The following is a 16,176-nucleotide window of genomic DNA, read 5'->3' on the forward strand; positions in this document are numbered from 1 at the left end:
TTTTATGCACACATTCTTTCTCTCACTCTCCTTTTTCTCCCTCTGTCCCTCTGAATATACCTCTTGCCCATCCTCTGGGTCACCCCCCCCGTCTTTCTTCCCGGACCTCCTGTCCCATGATCCTCTCGTATCCCCTTTTGCCTATCACCTGTCCAGCTCTCGGCTCTATCCCTCCCCCTCCTGTCTTCTCCTATCATTTTGCATCTCCCCCTCCCCCTCCAGCTTTCAAATCCCTTACTCACTCTTCCTTCAGTTAGTCCTGACGAAGGGTCTCGGCCTGAAACGTCGACTGCGCCTCTTCCTATAGATGCTGCTTGGCCTGCTGCGTTCACCAGCAACTTTGATGTGTGTTGCTTGAATTTCCAGCATCTGCAGAATTCCTGTTGTTTTTATTTATTTTCTCAATTTGTTTCCAGTTGTTGGTCAACATTTATAGAGCTTTCGGCCTGATACATATCTTTCCAACTAACTTCCAAAATTTGGTCTTAAAAGGGTTGGGAAGATGAACAGCAATCAGGGGACTTCATGATAATGATATAAAAATTGAAAAGGGGCTGATCAATGTTCCCTCTAATTTGTAATGACAAGTGTGCACAAAAATCTTGTGCTGTGCAATTTTTTGCCCAGTGCAACAGCATGTGCACACTGATTTAAATAGAGGTATTCATTTTAACAGCTAATGAAATACTATCAGTGAGAATTTTGATCTTAACTGGGTTTGATCATTTTCACTCTCATTCATCTGCACTCTCACAAAATATATGAAGCAAATCTGTAGCAGGTAGTGAAGGATTTTCTCACTGGAACTTTTGCACACCGTCCATATGTGATTTGTTTGCTAAATGACACTTTAAAAAGTCAAGTTTCCAAATATCACTCCACTTCTTCCCACTTGCAAATTCTGCAGCAACTTTTGTATCGCGACAATACACGCAGTTAACACTAGTTTCTGTATTGTACATAAATATTTCTAGTAGCTGCATGTTCCTGACCTCATGAGCTTTCAATGTAGCAGATTCTACTGTTTCATTAAGCCATTCCGCTTTAAATGAACTAGCAGTTCTTTTGCGCTTCATGCCCTTTGTTTCTATGGAATTTGACATTGTGAATCTATAATTTTTAAAATAAAAACAGTATAAATAAGCCAGTTCTAAAATCTGCAGGCAAATAATCGGAAACTCCATGTTGTCAACACCGTCTACATCAGAAACTGGAAAAGGAGACATGATTGTGCACGATCGTGAAATATATATAACATGCCAACGAGGTAGAGGGTGACAACCTTTTGTGCGCAGTTTAAATTCCTTTGTGCACAGACATTAGAGGGAACATTTCGATATGATGTTTTTAAACACATTCAAGAGACTTTTCAGGTGTGATCAGCATACACAGCAATTTAAAGAGTAGAGAACATTTTCATAATCCTAATGAGATGAATGGCAAGTTATACTGTTTTAGATGATGCTAAGAAGATTCACTGCCACTGTATCTGCTTAGATTGTGCAACTACCTATAGGTTTTATAATGGTCCCTGTAATGATGCTTAAAGCAGTGTAATATTTAATTGTGAACAGACAGTTTGACAGTTTCTCTGGATATAGTCATAAAGGATCACCAATCATATTAAAATGCCAGTAATTTCAGAGGGAACAGGGAGAATAACTGGGAAGAAAAAGAACTCCAATCCCTTAATGCAAGTATGAGCACTTAAAAGATTTTATTTTTTTTCTATGAGTGAAGAGAGCCAAAATTAGAAGCTCACTGAAATCCTTCGTTTTTTTTTAAGTGACTTATTTTTTTCAAAATGTTCTTCGATAGTTTCTGAACATTGAACGGTTTGAAATTGTTAAGAATTTTTTTGCAACAGTGCCCTCTATTGACCAGTAACTTGTGGCTTACCTTGAATTCAGTTCCAATTTTCCTTTCATCCTGCAGAGTTACATTTGAAGAAGATGGCTTTTGTCAGCCCTACAGGGGAATCGCCTGTGCAAGGTTCATTGCAAACAGCAGCATTTATGTGGACTCTCTACAGATGCAAGGAGAAATTGAAAACCAAATTACAGGTATAAGAAGGATAATAAATAAACTGTTCTTGTATTCACACATGCTTATAGTTGCCCTTCTGATTTCAATTTTTCAACAGTGCTGATTAAAAATTTTCAGATGGTTTCTGGAATTTGCTTAGTTAGGAAAAGTGCTGATTCATAATGGTGTATGGTTCTATCATTACTAGTCAACTTCCAGTGTCTTAACCAGATGACCATTCTAAATACACAAGCCTAGATCACAGAACAAAACAAATTTAGATACAAGATTAGAAAGCAAAGGTATACATATTCCTGCAGGTCTCATCGAAGAGCAGGCGTGAGTGAAAACCCAGGATGATTATTTCCACTTTCTTTATTCTAAAAAGTTTTTAGTCAGTTTCAGGATTTCCCTTGCAATCTTAGTTGAGATAATAGATCCCAACAGAAAAACTCACTGTTGGTTTAAAAGTGTACGTGACACCTTAGTTACACAATTATTAGTGCATTTTCTCTAGTTATTTATAAAGGAGTAGTTGAATTATTTATGAGAAATTACAGTCAATTGAACATAATACTGTCTTTTTTTACAAAACAGAACATCATGCATAAATGCATCTATGCTGATGAAGTTAGGAAAGAATCTCTGTAACTTTTAGTTTTCCATCATCTTGATTCAGGCTCTGCGTTGATTTCTCCTGTCTAATGTAATTACTGTTGTTAATTTGGGAAACTTGAAACAGTAAATTATCTTTCTTATTTGTTCTGCAGCTGCTTTCACAATGATTGGAACCTCAAATCATCTAACTGACCGGTGTTCTCAGTTTGCCATCCCTTCACTCTGTCATTTTGCATTCCCATACTGTGATGATACATCGTCAATACCCAAACCTCGTGACCTTTGCAGAGATGAGTGTGAGATCCTGGAAAATGATCTGTGCAAGACTGAATATATCTTTGCCAGATCAAATCCTTTGATCCTAATGAGACTGAAGCTACCAAACTGTGAAGATCTCCCCATGCCAGACAGCCCGGAGGCAGCAAACTGCATGCGCATTGGAATTCCAATGGCAGAACCTATAAATAAGAGTAAGTAAACTTGACTAAAGGAGAATATTCATAAAGTGCTAGTTTTGACAGCTGTCTTCAGAATATTGCTTTTACATTTTTCTCCTTTAATATTTTGCTGTTTCACCCTTTTTGGAAGGCAGCAACTGATGTCAGCTTGAATCGACTAAATAAACAACATGGAAGTTAACTCGTTCAGTTGCTATTCTTTAATAAGATAATGATCAGTATTACGTCATCAGAACTATTCCATCATGAAGGACATAATTGATGCTCCTGGTCTTGCTGCACACAATGCATTGCAATCAGGGGTAGGCACCCTGACAAAATGCTTTCGTAACAACTCTGACTGAGGAGGAATTGAATTGAACTGACTTTATTTCTTACATCATTCACATACATGAGGAGTAAAAATAGTAAAAATCTTTATGTTATGTCTCCGCCTAAATGTGCAATGTGCAATCATAATCACTTATAATAAATAGACAGTCAATGTAACATAGAAATGCACTCAAATCAGCGTGAGTTAATCAATCTGATGGCCTGGTGGAAGAAGCTGTCCTAGAGCCTATTGGTCCTGGCTTTTATGCTGCGGTACCATTTCCTGGATGGTAGCAGCTGGAATAGATTGTGGTCGGGGTGACTCAGATCCCCAGCCACAATCTATACATCTGACAGCACTGTGTCAGAGAGATGACTTCTTCCCTGTAGGCCACCTCGTTATTGAGATTAGGCCAATCACTGTAGTGTCGTCGGCAAATTTAATTAGCAGATTAGAGCTGTGGGTGGCGACACAGTGATTGGGATACAGGGAGTAAAGGGGGGACTTAGTACACAGCCCTGAGGGCTATGTTGAGAGTCAGAGAGGTGGAGGTGAGGGAGTCCACTCTTACTACCTGCTGGTGATCTAACAAGAAGTCCAGGATCTAGCTGCACGAGGCAGGGTCAAGACCGAGGTCTCTGAGCTTCCTGCCGAGCGTGGTTGGAATTATGGTGTTGAATGCTGAACTGTAGTCCAAGAACAGCATTCTCAGATAAGCATCCTTCTTCTCCAGATGAGACTGAGATTGATTATGATGTTTTTAGCACAGCTCAAGACAAACTGCTTAAGCTATCAGAGACCTCGAGGTAGTTCCTGCTGTGCATAGTTTGGCACAACACAAAGTGATGCTCCTCTAGGGAATTAGTATTGGGTGCCTTGGTCAAATAGTTGTAGATTAAATATGAAGTAAATATGGGGTTGCCTTCAAACAAGTAGAAAACAAGAGATACTGTTCTGTTCTCTGCTAACATAAACATGGAATGCTCACATGCATATTCTTTTGCTCTGTTGCCAGTTTTCTCTACATCCCCAGCCCTTTCCTAAGTGTAGCGGTTCCTTTCGAGAACACTGTTTTATGGACAGTAACTAGCCACATTGCGTGTGTGGTAATGAGCTACAACAAACTCTTTTACCACAACGGGCCAATGATGTCTTCACAGCAGGGGCAGATGTATGGCTATCAAGGGCTCGATGTGGCCTTTACTAATCTGGGGCTTTTCTGGTTTCACTGTTGACACCAGCTGAGGTCAGCACAAATTAGGGAGTGGTCTTAAGAATCTTACTAGTTTGTAATTGGGTTGTAAGTTGATTGGTTCATCCAGAAAACATGGCATGAATTCCTACTAAGTCTTTTTGCTGAGAATTGTTTTATTTATACCTGCAGATCACAAATGTTTTAATATCAGTGGTAACGACTACCGTGGCACAGTGAGTGTGACCAAATCAGGGCGGCAGTGCCAGCCGTGGAACTCCCAATATCCACATAGTCATTCATATACAGCTGTTAAATATCCTGAACTCAATGGTGGCCATTCCTATTGCCGGAACCCAGGAAATCACAAAGATGCTCCGTGGTGCTTTACACTGGATGAATCTGTTAAACTGGAGTTGTGCGAAATTCCTCTGTGTGGTAAGGATCACCGATCGAAATTTCTTAAGTTGACTCGAGATATGGTGCAATAAGTCAGAGTACTTCATCTTATTCTCATGTTCTGATGGGAAATCTAGAACTAGGGAATGTAGACTGTGGATAAGTGGCCACCTATTTAAAATTGAAATGAGCTGGAATTTCATATCTGAGAGAGCCGTGAATCTATGGAAGTCTGTATGAAAGCTGTGGAGAATCTGTCATTAAGTCAAATTGAGCCTGGGAGAGAGAGAATTGTAAATTTTAGAACAATCAGCTATGTGAGAAACCCACAGAAAAGTGAAGTCAAGGGCGAGATCAGATCCACAGTCTTGAGGGACTGAGTGGCCTTCCATTTGAATAGACTGAAACAGTTGTTGATATGGTACACCATAACCAACCAAGCCATCTAATTGCCATTTGTGGAACCTTGCGGGTCACAAGTTGATTGCCTCATCTCTCTAAATTATAAGAGTAATTCCATTTCAAATGTATCCCAGTGGTTATGAACACTTTTGAGATTGCCTGATGTAATAAAATAATCTGTACAGATAGAAGGATTTTTTCTTATTGGAGTATGCTAATCATATTTTGTTTTTAATGCATTAACTTTTTCGTGCTAACCAGATTCCAATGAAAACAACAAGATGGAAATTCTGTATATCCTGGTCCCCAGTGTGGCAATTCCTCTGGCAATTGCTCTTTTGTTCTTCTTTATCTGTATTTGTCGTAATAATCAAAAGTCATCAACTCCTGTCAATCAAAGACAGCCAAAACCCATGCGAGGCCAAAATGTTGAAATGTCCATGCTCAGTGCATACAAACCAAAGGTAAGAAATGTTTATTTTAATGTTAATGTATTTTTCCACCATTACACTTTTGCACAACAATTTTACTTCCGTCTACTTTATCAGTTGTTGTCCTTATTGTGAACTCTACCTTGACTTAACCACTGTACAATAATAAGAAACTTTCCCAAGAAATTACTGTACTATTCCAATTTTACCTGCAATACGTCACAGCAAATCAGTGGAAATTTTTATCATACTCATTAAGAGTGTTCTGTCACAATTCACCAGAACAACCCAAGTGGATGAGAGCAGGTTTTAAGAAATTCCCTTTCATTAAAGTGCCTCAGGAGTTTAGCCAACATCCATTTCATTGATCCTCAATATACATTTTCACTCATAGTGTTGATAGCTTTTGCACTCATGTATAATGTGGAACCTAGACACATTTTGCTCTGAAGCATTTGGTAGTGGGTGGGAAGTTAACCAAAAAGATGTAAGGTTATGATTGAGACCACTAGGGGGCAATATCTGCATTGATGTACCGAATTGAAAATATTGATCATTGTTAGCACATCATTTGCTTCAGATGGTCTTTTACAGAAACTAATATTTAATTAATTTCAATTAAATTCTTTGCTTCAGGTGGCTTGATTGACAGTTGGTGGTTTGTTGATGATTACAGTTGTAGTAATCATTTGACAGAAGAATGTTGTATTATTCTGCAAGAAACGTTGTTATAATCTGGCAATTGTGTCCCAGTGGAAGAAAATCACACCATGTAATGAGTATCATGTAGTCTACCACATAATTGCAGAAAACACATTAGATGTACAGTAGCATGCAAAAGTTTGGGCACCCCTGGTCAAAATGTCTGTTACTGTGAATAGCTAAGTGAGTAAAAGATGAACTGATTTCCAGAAAGCATAAAGTTGAAGATGACACATTTCTTTAATATTTTAAGCAAGAAAACTTTTTTATTTCCATCTTTTACGGTTTCAAAATAACAAAGAAGAAAAAGGGCCTGAAGCAAAAATTTGGGCACCCTGCATGGCAGTATTTAGTAACACCCCCTTTTGCAAGTATCAACAGCTTGTAAACGCTTTTTGTAGCCAGCTAAGAGTCTTTCAATTCTTGTTTGGGGGATTTTCACCCATTCTTCCTTGCAAAAGGCTTCTAGTTCTGTGAGATTCTTGGGCTGTCTTGCATGTACTGCTCTTTTGAGGTCTATCCACGGATTTTCGATGATATTTAGGTCAGGGGACTCACTGGTACAGGGAAGAATCAATTTAATTAAATACCAGCAAATTCTGGAAGCAAACATCACACCGTCTGTAAAAAAGCCGAAGGTGAAAAGAGGATGGCTTCTCCAACAGGATAATGAACCTAAAAACACCTCAAAATCCACAATGGACGACCTCAAGAGGCGCAAGCTGAAGGTTTTGCCATGGCCCTCACAGTCCCCTGACCTAAATATCAGTCCCCTGGCTACAAAAAGCGTTTACAAGCTGTGATACTTTCCAAAGGGGGTGTTATTAAGTACTGCCATGTAGGGTGCCCAAACTTTTGCTTCGGGCCCTTTTCCTTTTTTGTTACTTTGAAACTGTAAAAGATGGAAATAAATATGTTTTCTTGCTTAAAGAATTAAAGAAATGTGTCATCTTTAACTTTATGCCTTTTGGAAATCAGTTTATCTTTTACTCGCTTTGCTATTCACAATAACAGAAATTTTGACCGGGGTGCCCAAATTTTTGCATGCCACTGTATGTACATTTTAAAAATAGAAATCATTCTCCAATCTCAGCTGGAAAGATACTGAAACAGTGCAGGGTTTTTCCTGGCATGGAGCAGAAATGCATTTGCAGCATACTACACAATGATGCCAGTCAGTTTATTTTGACATTTGCATTTCTGGTGGTCCAAAGTACATGGCACTCTGGGACCATCTCATGGCTTAGGAACTGGATACCAGCAACAGGGTGGAAACTAAAACTCATTTCCATGTATTTGAAGATATTGAGGAAACCCTAAAATAAGGAGGGGTAACTGGAACTAAATTTTAAATGTCTTTTAAGCGTCTTTTGGAAATTAATGATGTCCATCCATATATTCAATGGTGTTTTGTTCACAAGCAGTATTCCGCAAAAACTGCATTGTTATGTCTTACAGAAATTGGTTTAGAATTTATACTATCAAATACCTAAGTGAAGGATACAGGTCAAAGCTGTTAAACAGAGATGTAACCAAGAAACTATTTTGCAAGGTTCTTAATTTCTGTCATATTGGGAATCTTTTAGTAAGCCTCAAGCATAGTATACTTAGGTTACCGGGTGGACGTAGTTTGGTAGTTTGGGATGTGATAATCCTGAGCTCAATAATACTTTTGATGTTAAATTATCAATCTTGTTCCCTGTTACGGATGTGCATTGACATGTAAATCAGTATCCTTGGATTTAACAGTCAGCTAATAGTTTCTCCATCATATTTCGTATCATAAATCTTAAAATATTTGTGTTTGCAATAAACATATCATTTCACCTTCCTTTGATTCCTTTGTAACAGAAAATTGATATAGAATGGAATGATTCAGTTTGTGAAATTGCTATCTTGATGACTTTGAAGAGATTCCTCTTCTGGGCCGTGCACCCTGGACAGTGTGGACAGGTTTATGGTTCTTTTTTTCAGCTCTCTTCCCTCTTTTCCTGAAATTACTGACTCTTGTTGGAATACAGGTTCACAGGTGCTGCCAGCATTCCAGTGCCTCACCCCAGTGAGCTTTCTTCATGGCTGAGCCTAGACGCCAGTAATGGTAAGCAGTTTGACTGAGGGGCCCATCACAGCTACCTTCAAAGCCTGCTCCTTCCTAATGTCCACACTCAGAAATGGGAATACTGGATGATTTTATCTCTCCTTCTGACATCTCCAGCATTTAGGCAAATAACAATACATTTGCAATTGCTCAAGCTAAATTCAGTATATTTTGAATCAGCCTACTCTGGACAGTCTTTAATGGACTAAATCGGTAAAGCTCATGTTCTTCCTTTGAAGCTTTTGATTGGTTGCAAATGATCACTACCTACCGAATTCACCATGCTAACTCCAATTGTGAGCCAACAGGGGAAGGGTGTTTGTACAACTAAGGAGTCACCATAGTAGTGCTGTTTCCCCATTTTACATTGTTTGATGACCTGATAGCCAAGACATTTTTTGAATGAAATGTTCAGAATTCTATAGGTCATTCAGCACTCCATTAGACTCACCCAGCACGTTGCTCTGAAAACAGTCAACACTTACTTTACACAGCATCTGACCTGTACTCTTCACTGGGGGTCCTCAATGCCAACACTTGGGCTGAAGAAGAAAAAGAATCTCACTTTTTGACCGCAGAACTCTCATATCTGATAATCCCAAAACTTTAACTGAAAGTAATCAGTTCTCTGAGAACCCTAAAATGCTAATAACGGATGGCTATTACAAAATTTGCATCGCATATCTTTTTGCAAGGGATAAAAAACCAAATCATATGACTGTATGATGCAACTCTTTGCTTAAAAAAAAAGTACTTTCTTATTAGCCTTGTTTCAGGGTACAATAAAGTTTTTGGATAATAATGCAATTAGTTTAAAATGCAAACAAGATGAAGGAAGTACGCATTCTGAGGTATGGGGAATCTGCTCATGCTGTGTGGGCCAGGCTTTTATGCCTGCTTCTGTCTTGATTGCTTGAGATGAGAATCGTTTACACTGTTTGGTCAGTTGTGCTTTAACAAGCAATTTAGTGTCAGATTTAATAATACTCTGACATATTCCCAAGGAAATGCAGTCAGCAAACTATCTAAAATAAGTTTTTAAAAGATGAATCCTGTTCTAATGGTTATGTATCATGTTTCAACAGTATAACATGGTCTTAAATGACCCTCTGTCTGTTGAAATTTCATATCAACACTTGTAGTATTCTGTCTGCAACATAAATCAGTTAATTTCTACCAGTGTAAATTACCCTGACATCTTTTACATGTTTTGCAATGTCATCACTGAATTGAAGAGGAGGCATCCAATAATAATTCAGAGCAGAAACTGTTTCAAAAGCTGGGGAAGAGATTTTTCCTTATCAGTTTCACTGTTGGAAATTTGAGCTTTAGAACCTAAACATTCTTGTACTTCACTTCCAAAATTTAGTTCTGTCAATCAAGCTGCATCCAGTATAGTTACTGAGGACTTATATTTGTTTGTTTATTTCTTCTCTTTCCTTGGATCTTGCGCATTGCTGACAATTCTGTGATTGATAGAGGTGAGGGTGAGTGAAGGTGATTGATCCTTGGTCTTCTTCACAGTTTTCTGCTGGACCCTCAGTAAAACTGCTATTGGGAAATTTGTGTAGACTATCGAGGCAAAACTGTATCAGTTAATCATCAGTGCAGTGCTAAAGAAGTGAGGGGAATACTGCATATTTTTAGAGGCCAAGTTTCCTCCTGTTTCATGTGAAAGCTTTGATTCTTGCTGGGGTATTGTTATATTACAATCTTTCCTGGGTTCTGGGGTTTGAAGGATCCCTTATGCTGATTGTGTGGAAGTGAGTAGAATTGACAAAGGATCATCATTAAATCCTGGATGTAGTAGCAGCCAAGACAGTTTTTGCAAGTCTCTAATTCAATATCATGATGTCAAAAGCACGCCATCTTTCAGGTAGTCCTTTTAAGTAAGTTATCATCACTTAATATATAAGACAAAATATCTTTTCCCTTCCAGTTTCCTTTATTGTATCCAGTTCAACTGACAATCCAAACTGAGATATATTCATTTTGACATCTCAGCTGTGGATGTGCATCAATTGATTTGAGTCTGCTGCAGCTAAAAAACTTTTTTCCCCTCCCTTCACCAGGTTCATCAGCTATCCATGTTGAGCTTCTAATAATAAATGCCGGAATTTCTAATTTATTATTAGGAAAAGTCAAATTTACTGTTTGAAAGAAACCATCTGCTTTCTACTTCCCCATGACAATGCACATCTGTCTGTCATAATTTTTGGAAATTTTCATTTGAAATCCACATCCTTCATTGTGGTACTTTTCTTAACCCTCAGAGAGAAAGATTAACCCACTTTTGTCCTCTAATTCTAATCTTAATAATGTTGGCAAAGAGACACCATCCAACATCGAGGTATATCCCTGCCAGAAATGTCAGTTTCCTGCAGTCTATAGTCTTCTGAGGCTCCTGCTTTGACAGCAGCTTTATCATTGTCCATTGCATGTTTGCATTAGGATTTAACCAAGTCCTACATCATCTCTTCAATCATTTTTACTCATGGACCGCCTTTCCTCTGCTTTGAAATTTCCGCTAGTTTAATGCATCTTTTGCCCTTTAACTGATTTCATACCGTTCTCATATTTTCCACTGTTATTGGAGCTGCTCTTAATTGTCCATGCTATGTATAATTTAAGAGTTTTGACCTCATGACCACAACTTAAATGCGTTTTGGCATGGCATTCTATTGATTGTCCTGCTGTCTACGTTATGTATTATAGAGCTCCGCTCTTGGAGTCTTCAAACTACTTCAAAACTGGTTCTGTTAAAAAAAAGTATTGTTACGTGACCTGCCTAAACATTGTTCCATTTATTGTTTATCAAATTATGTTTAAATTATTATGTGGATAATCAATAGCTCAACACCTGACTTTGTTCTCAATTTCAGGGTTTTCTCACTACTGTATTCTCTTCTCAAGACTCTGATCCTCACTGTCCGTTCCTTATAAATTTAACATAGTTTTCAGTATGCTTTCATGTCATACACCATCGATACTTTAAATCTACAGACATCTCTTAGAATAGTAACTGACTCATTACCTCTTGATCCCCTCTGTTCCCTAAAGTGAGACAATGAAAGTCTTGTTCCTTTCTATGTTTTTTTTCACACTAGTCTAACCAGCAGCTGTCACCTCCTCTTTCTGGTAGATCCACACACTTCATCCATCAGCATTACTGGATTCTCTTGCTGTGAGGTCAAATAGAATTCCCATCTCTTCTGTTGCTTAAGCTGCCTCCAGGAAGTCTGGTTTCAGTTTTTCACTTTAGACCCTTCTTTTTGTCTCAACATCTCTCAAGTCTTATAAAGTTCAGGCATATCCCAAAAGTGATTACTGCTTCTGTATCTATATCTGAGGTTGTTATAGCACCTGCCTCACACTTATAAAATTTAATAAAAATCCTGTTTTTATTTGAAGAACCGTACCACTCACCAAAACCTTGAGTCTTTTTCCCTGCATTGCAACTTTGCCTTTATCACCAATTTATTCTCTAATAAACTTCCTTGCTTTATTTTGCATTAAAAAATGTTCTGTTTCTTTCTTGTTTCTTCCATATTATTACCCTTGAATTCAAAACTTTTTCTCAAACTCGTACAAGAGCTTTACCTCCTTCAATCCTCCCCATTTCCAGTAATCCTCACACTGTTACAAACTGAACTTCATATGATCCAATTTTGATTTATCTTCATCTTCAATCTTCCTGGACTTCCTCTTACAAATTTTAAACTTGCTTTTCTGTTTCTCAGTTAAAAGCAAATCAGTAAAATGGTGCATTCTGAGATCACTTGGAGTTCTTCCAGCTGTAATTAGCTAACTTATTATGGACTGAGACTTGAGCAAGATCTTCTTGAGTCTGAGATGAAGTAATATATTCTGTGAACTGTTTAATGACCATTTATTGGACATCGTATTGAGAGCACAGGTGAGTAAACACTTCATATATACTCCCCAGTTCTTTAGTGAAGACTAAAGTGAAACAGCAAGAGTTCGACAAGAAAGGTAATTCCATTCGTCCCGATCCTCCCTGTCAGCAGTGCTTGAATTAAATGTGGAAAGCACTTTGACGAGTTTACTTTGTGTCTCTGTAGCATTGTCACTCTGAGACTGGGTAATTGGAAATGCTGAAGTTGATGAATACAAATATGCATCTCATCCCTGTAGCACAACAGACAAGTTTCTGATCATAAAGGTTTGTACAGTCGGCTCTCCATATCCGTGGGTTCTGCATCTGCGGACTCAACCAACCGTGGATCGAAAATATTCAAAAAAAAAATTCCAGAATGTTCCAAAAAGCAAAACTTGAATTTGCCGCACGCCGAGCACTACGCTGAATCCACGCGAATGAAGAGATGTGTAGGCATACCCTGCTGTAGCCCCCCGCCATATCACAGATCCTCAGTCTCTCTCCAGCTCTAATTGTTTGAGCATTGTTCGCCTCACGTCTCGTTCGTTTGCTACTTGTATTGTGAGCGAGAGGAAGGACCTTAAGGCTAGCTATGTAAAGCGCTGCAGCCTCAAGAACTTAAAGATCACGGGAGAATCGGCAGCAGCTCATGCTGAGGCAGCATCAGCATTCCCAGAAGAGCTACAATGGTTGAGTCTGTATTGAACATGTACAGACTTTTTTTTTTGTCATTATTCCCTGAACAATACAGTATAACAACTATTTACATAGCATTTACATTGTATTAGGTATGATAAGTAATCTAGAGGTGATTTAAAGTACTGTATACAGGAGGATGTGCGTAGGTTATATGCAAATACAACGCCATTTTATGTAAGGGAGCATCTGCGGATTTTGGTATCCGCGGGGGGTCCTGGAACCAATCCCCCGTGGATACGGAGGGACGACTGTATATTGATGGCATCTAAAGATTGATGCAATACAAATTCAACTTCCTTAGGAAACAAGAACTGGAAGTGTGAAAATTGGGCTAATTTTGTTCTTGGACTGGCAGTATTGATCGAACAGATATTGGGCTTGAATTTTCTGTGACCAAAGGGAATGATGTTGTGCTGAGAAAGTGAGAGCAAGATTCACACAGATTATTAGCAGAGAAAATACAAGAGAAAGCCCAGAAGACAAGAAGTTCAAGCTTCTCTTTGGACAGTGCTTGGATGTGTTTTCTTTTTCAATGCCACACGTAAGAAAATCATTTTTTTTCTGGTGGAACTATTTAATTATTATTTCTGGATCAATTTATGCTACACTGGAAATCTGATCAGGTGCTCCCTTTTGTGAATAATACTTACATGATTGAGGCAAGTTATGCATCAGACATGCAATGGCTGCAATGTGAGTTTATATTATTGATGGGGAGATTTGACCATGTGGTTCTAAAGCGAGGCTATCATTGAGCACTCTCAGAATAACAACATTTTTTTATTGCACTGGATTCTATGGGCACCTTAGGGTGCCTCCCTAAGGAGCCCATAGCTTGATGCTGGGGTAGTTCCTTTAATACATTTACTTATATATTTTCTTTGGAGCCTGCTAATTCCCTTTCCTCACCCCTGTCTCCACTATGCTAATTGTCGCCTTAGGCAAGTTCCCCTACTCACTACATAACCTTTTACTTTATTTTTCCAACATAATTCACTCCCAAACGTTACCTTTGTTGTGGCCCAGTCCTTTGTCATGAACCTCCCTGCCTCCATCTCTTGTCCCCAATCTTCCAAAGAGCTCTTGTCTCCTTCTGCCAGCCTTTTGTTTCCAAAATAATCTACATTGGTATCTGCACCCAAATCCACTCCAGCCACTTTTCTGGACTTGCTGCTGTTTTCCTTTGTGTGCTCTACAATGGCCTAATGCTTCAAGTTAAGGCCTCTTTCCTAAGTAAGGTCCATTTAGTTGCTGCCAACATCCCTTGGGCCTCAGATACAGTTGAATTTTGCAGGACCAGGCCCAGAACCACCCCTGTAATTGAATTTCCAGGCTAGTATGTGTAGTAACTTTGGTTTATGTATATGTGCTCAGTCATAATCTCATAGATTTTGACATTGTATTTTAAATTATCTGTTAACTGAGATTCTCACTATTACATCCTCATCCATGACTGTGAGGTAGTTCTACTCTGAAAACTGATGAAATGAGATTGATCTATAATTTCTCTTAGCAGTTTTTGTTCCACAATTCTCTTGATCATTGTGCCTGATTCATACTCCTTCAAAAGCCATCAGCAGTTACCTAGTATTTCATCTAAATGGCTGTTGTTCAAATTAACCATCTCAGTGGTGTTGACAATCTGTTTGACTGCACATGCAATAAGTGCTGAGACTTATCCTTTTTCCATGGCCAGAAAGCATACTTTGCACTAGAATAATGAACAGCGCCCTTAGCCAACTTTTGTTTCCTTTTTCTCCTACCCAGGAGAACGGAGGCTAATTGAGTAACCCATGGCTGCTCCAGCTGAAATTGCCCAACAGAATGAATAAAGTCTAAAGTTATTCCTGGTCTGTAAGTCTCAGGATTTGCCAATTCATATCCTCACTTATAGAATGCAAGATTAATTATATAGAATTTTATTTTTTGGGTAGAAGATAAGAGATGATAAGTTTTTTTAAAAAATTAAAGTTATGTATAAACAGTTTATATTTCAGTTTCTTTTAAAAGGAGAATCCAGTGAAGATCCAGGGAACAAAAAAACAATGGAAAATGGGCTCTTTAATTGTTTCTTTTTTGAAACACAGTAAATGAAACCCAGACTTGCATAGTACTTAACATAAGTGGTTTTTCAAGAAAGAGGGAGAGAAAATGAAGAAATCTGGGCTGTCTGGAGTCAGTTGTTTTTCTTCCACTGAGTTCAGTTTATCTTGGCTGGGAACCGAGTGTGTATCTTTCGTTTGCTGTACAGTTTGATCGGCTGAGTACAAGACCAGTCTGTCAAACAAAACCAAGCAGATTTGCTGCCTCCTGTTGAGATGTAAGCCTTCTTGGATCTCTAAAGTTATGGCTCCTCTTTTCTCTTTTGATAGTCATCCAGTATCGGTGTGAAGAGACAAAAATAAAATCCACCAGGAGTCATGGAGAGGTCAATTTTCTTTTATTACTGGGTATATAATATAGTGTATGTCAGCTTAAAACAACATTGCCCTTGAGGATTTGCTCTTAATACAGACCATCTGTGCACTTATAATGAAACTTTATTTCCTGCCATTGCTATGCAATGCATGGGTTCGTTTTTCAAATCTGTTGCAGCTTTGGAAGGATCTTAATGGTGTTTATTAAGTGGCAGAGCCTCTAGTACTCTAAAACAAGATTCTGAGTTATGAGGTGCTGCTAGAAGCACAATGTGTGTTTTTCATTTTTTTTTAAAGCCACCTATTACAAGTTAGTTTAATATGGGCTATTTTGGAAAAACCTACTCAAAGTCACTTGAGAGGTTAATGCCTCTGCTTGCTTTTCTCTTTTTTTTCTTGACAGCATAGTAGTTCTGAGCAAACCATCGGTTTTGAAAGGGTAAAAATTCCAACAGTACGGTCCCAGTGCAGAGTGCCTGAACCTGCTGAGAATGTAGCTTGGGAGGCCCTGTGTTCATAGTTCC

At 38.5% G+C, this 16,176-nt stretch overlaps 1 protein-coding gene across 2 annotated transcripts in view; it reads left to right on the plus strand.

Moving 5' to 3' along the window:
- Window positions 1–16,176, plus strand: part of ror1 (receptor tyrosine kinase-like orphan receptor 1) — a 295,234-nt gene that overhangs the window by 269,422 nt on the left and 9,636 nt on the right. For both annotated transcript variants that reach the window (XM_063064125.1, XM_063064126.1), the window contains exons 5-8: window positions 1,936–2,063; window positions 2,796–3,113; window positions 4,799–5,044; window positions 5,669–5,871. In XM_063064125.1, the coding sequence (XP_062920195.1) occupies window positions 1,936–2,063; window positions 2,796–3,113; window positions 4,799–5,044; window positions 5,669–5,871 (895 nt within the window). The remainder of the gene's footprint in view (window positions 1–1,935; window positions 2,064–2,795; window positions 3,114–4,798; window positions 5,045–5,668; window positions 5,872–16,176) is intronic.

The sequence above is a fragment of the Mobula hypostoma genome, chromosome 12, assembly GCF_963921235.1.
Source record: "Mobula hypostoma chromosome 12, sMobHyp1.1, whole genome shotgun sequence".
NCBI lineage: Eukaryota > Metazoa > Chordata > Chondrichthyes > Myliobatiformes > Myliobatidae > Mobula > Mobula hypostoma.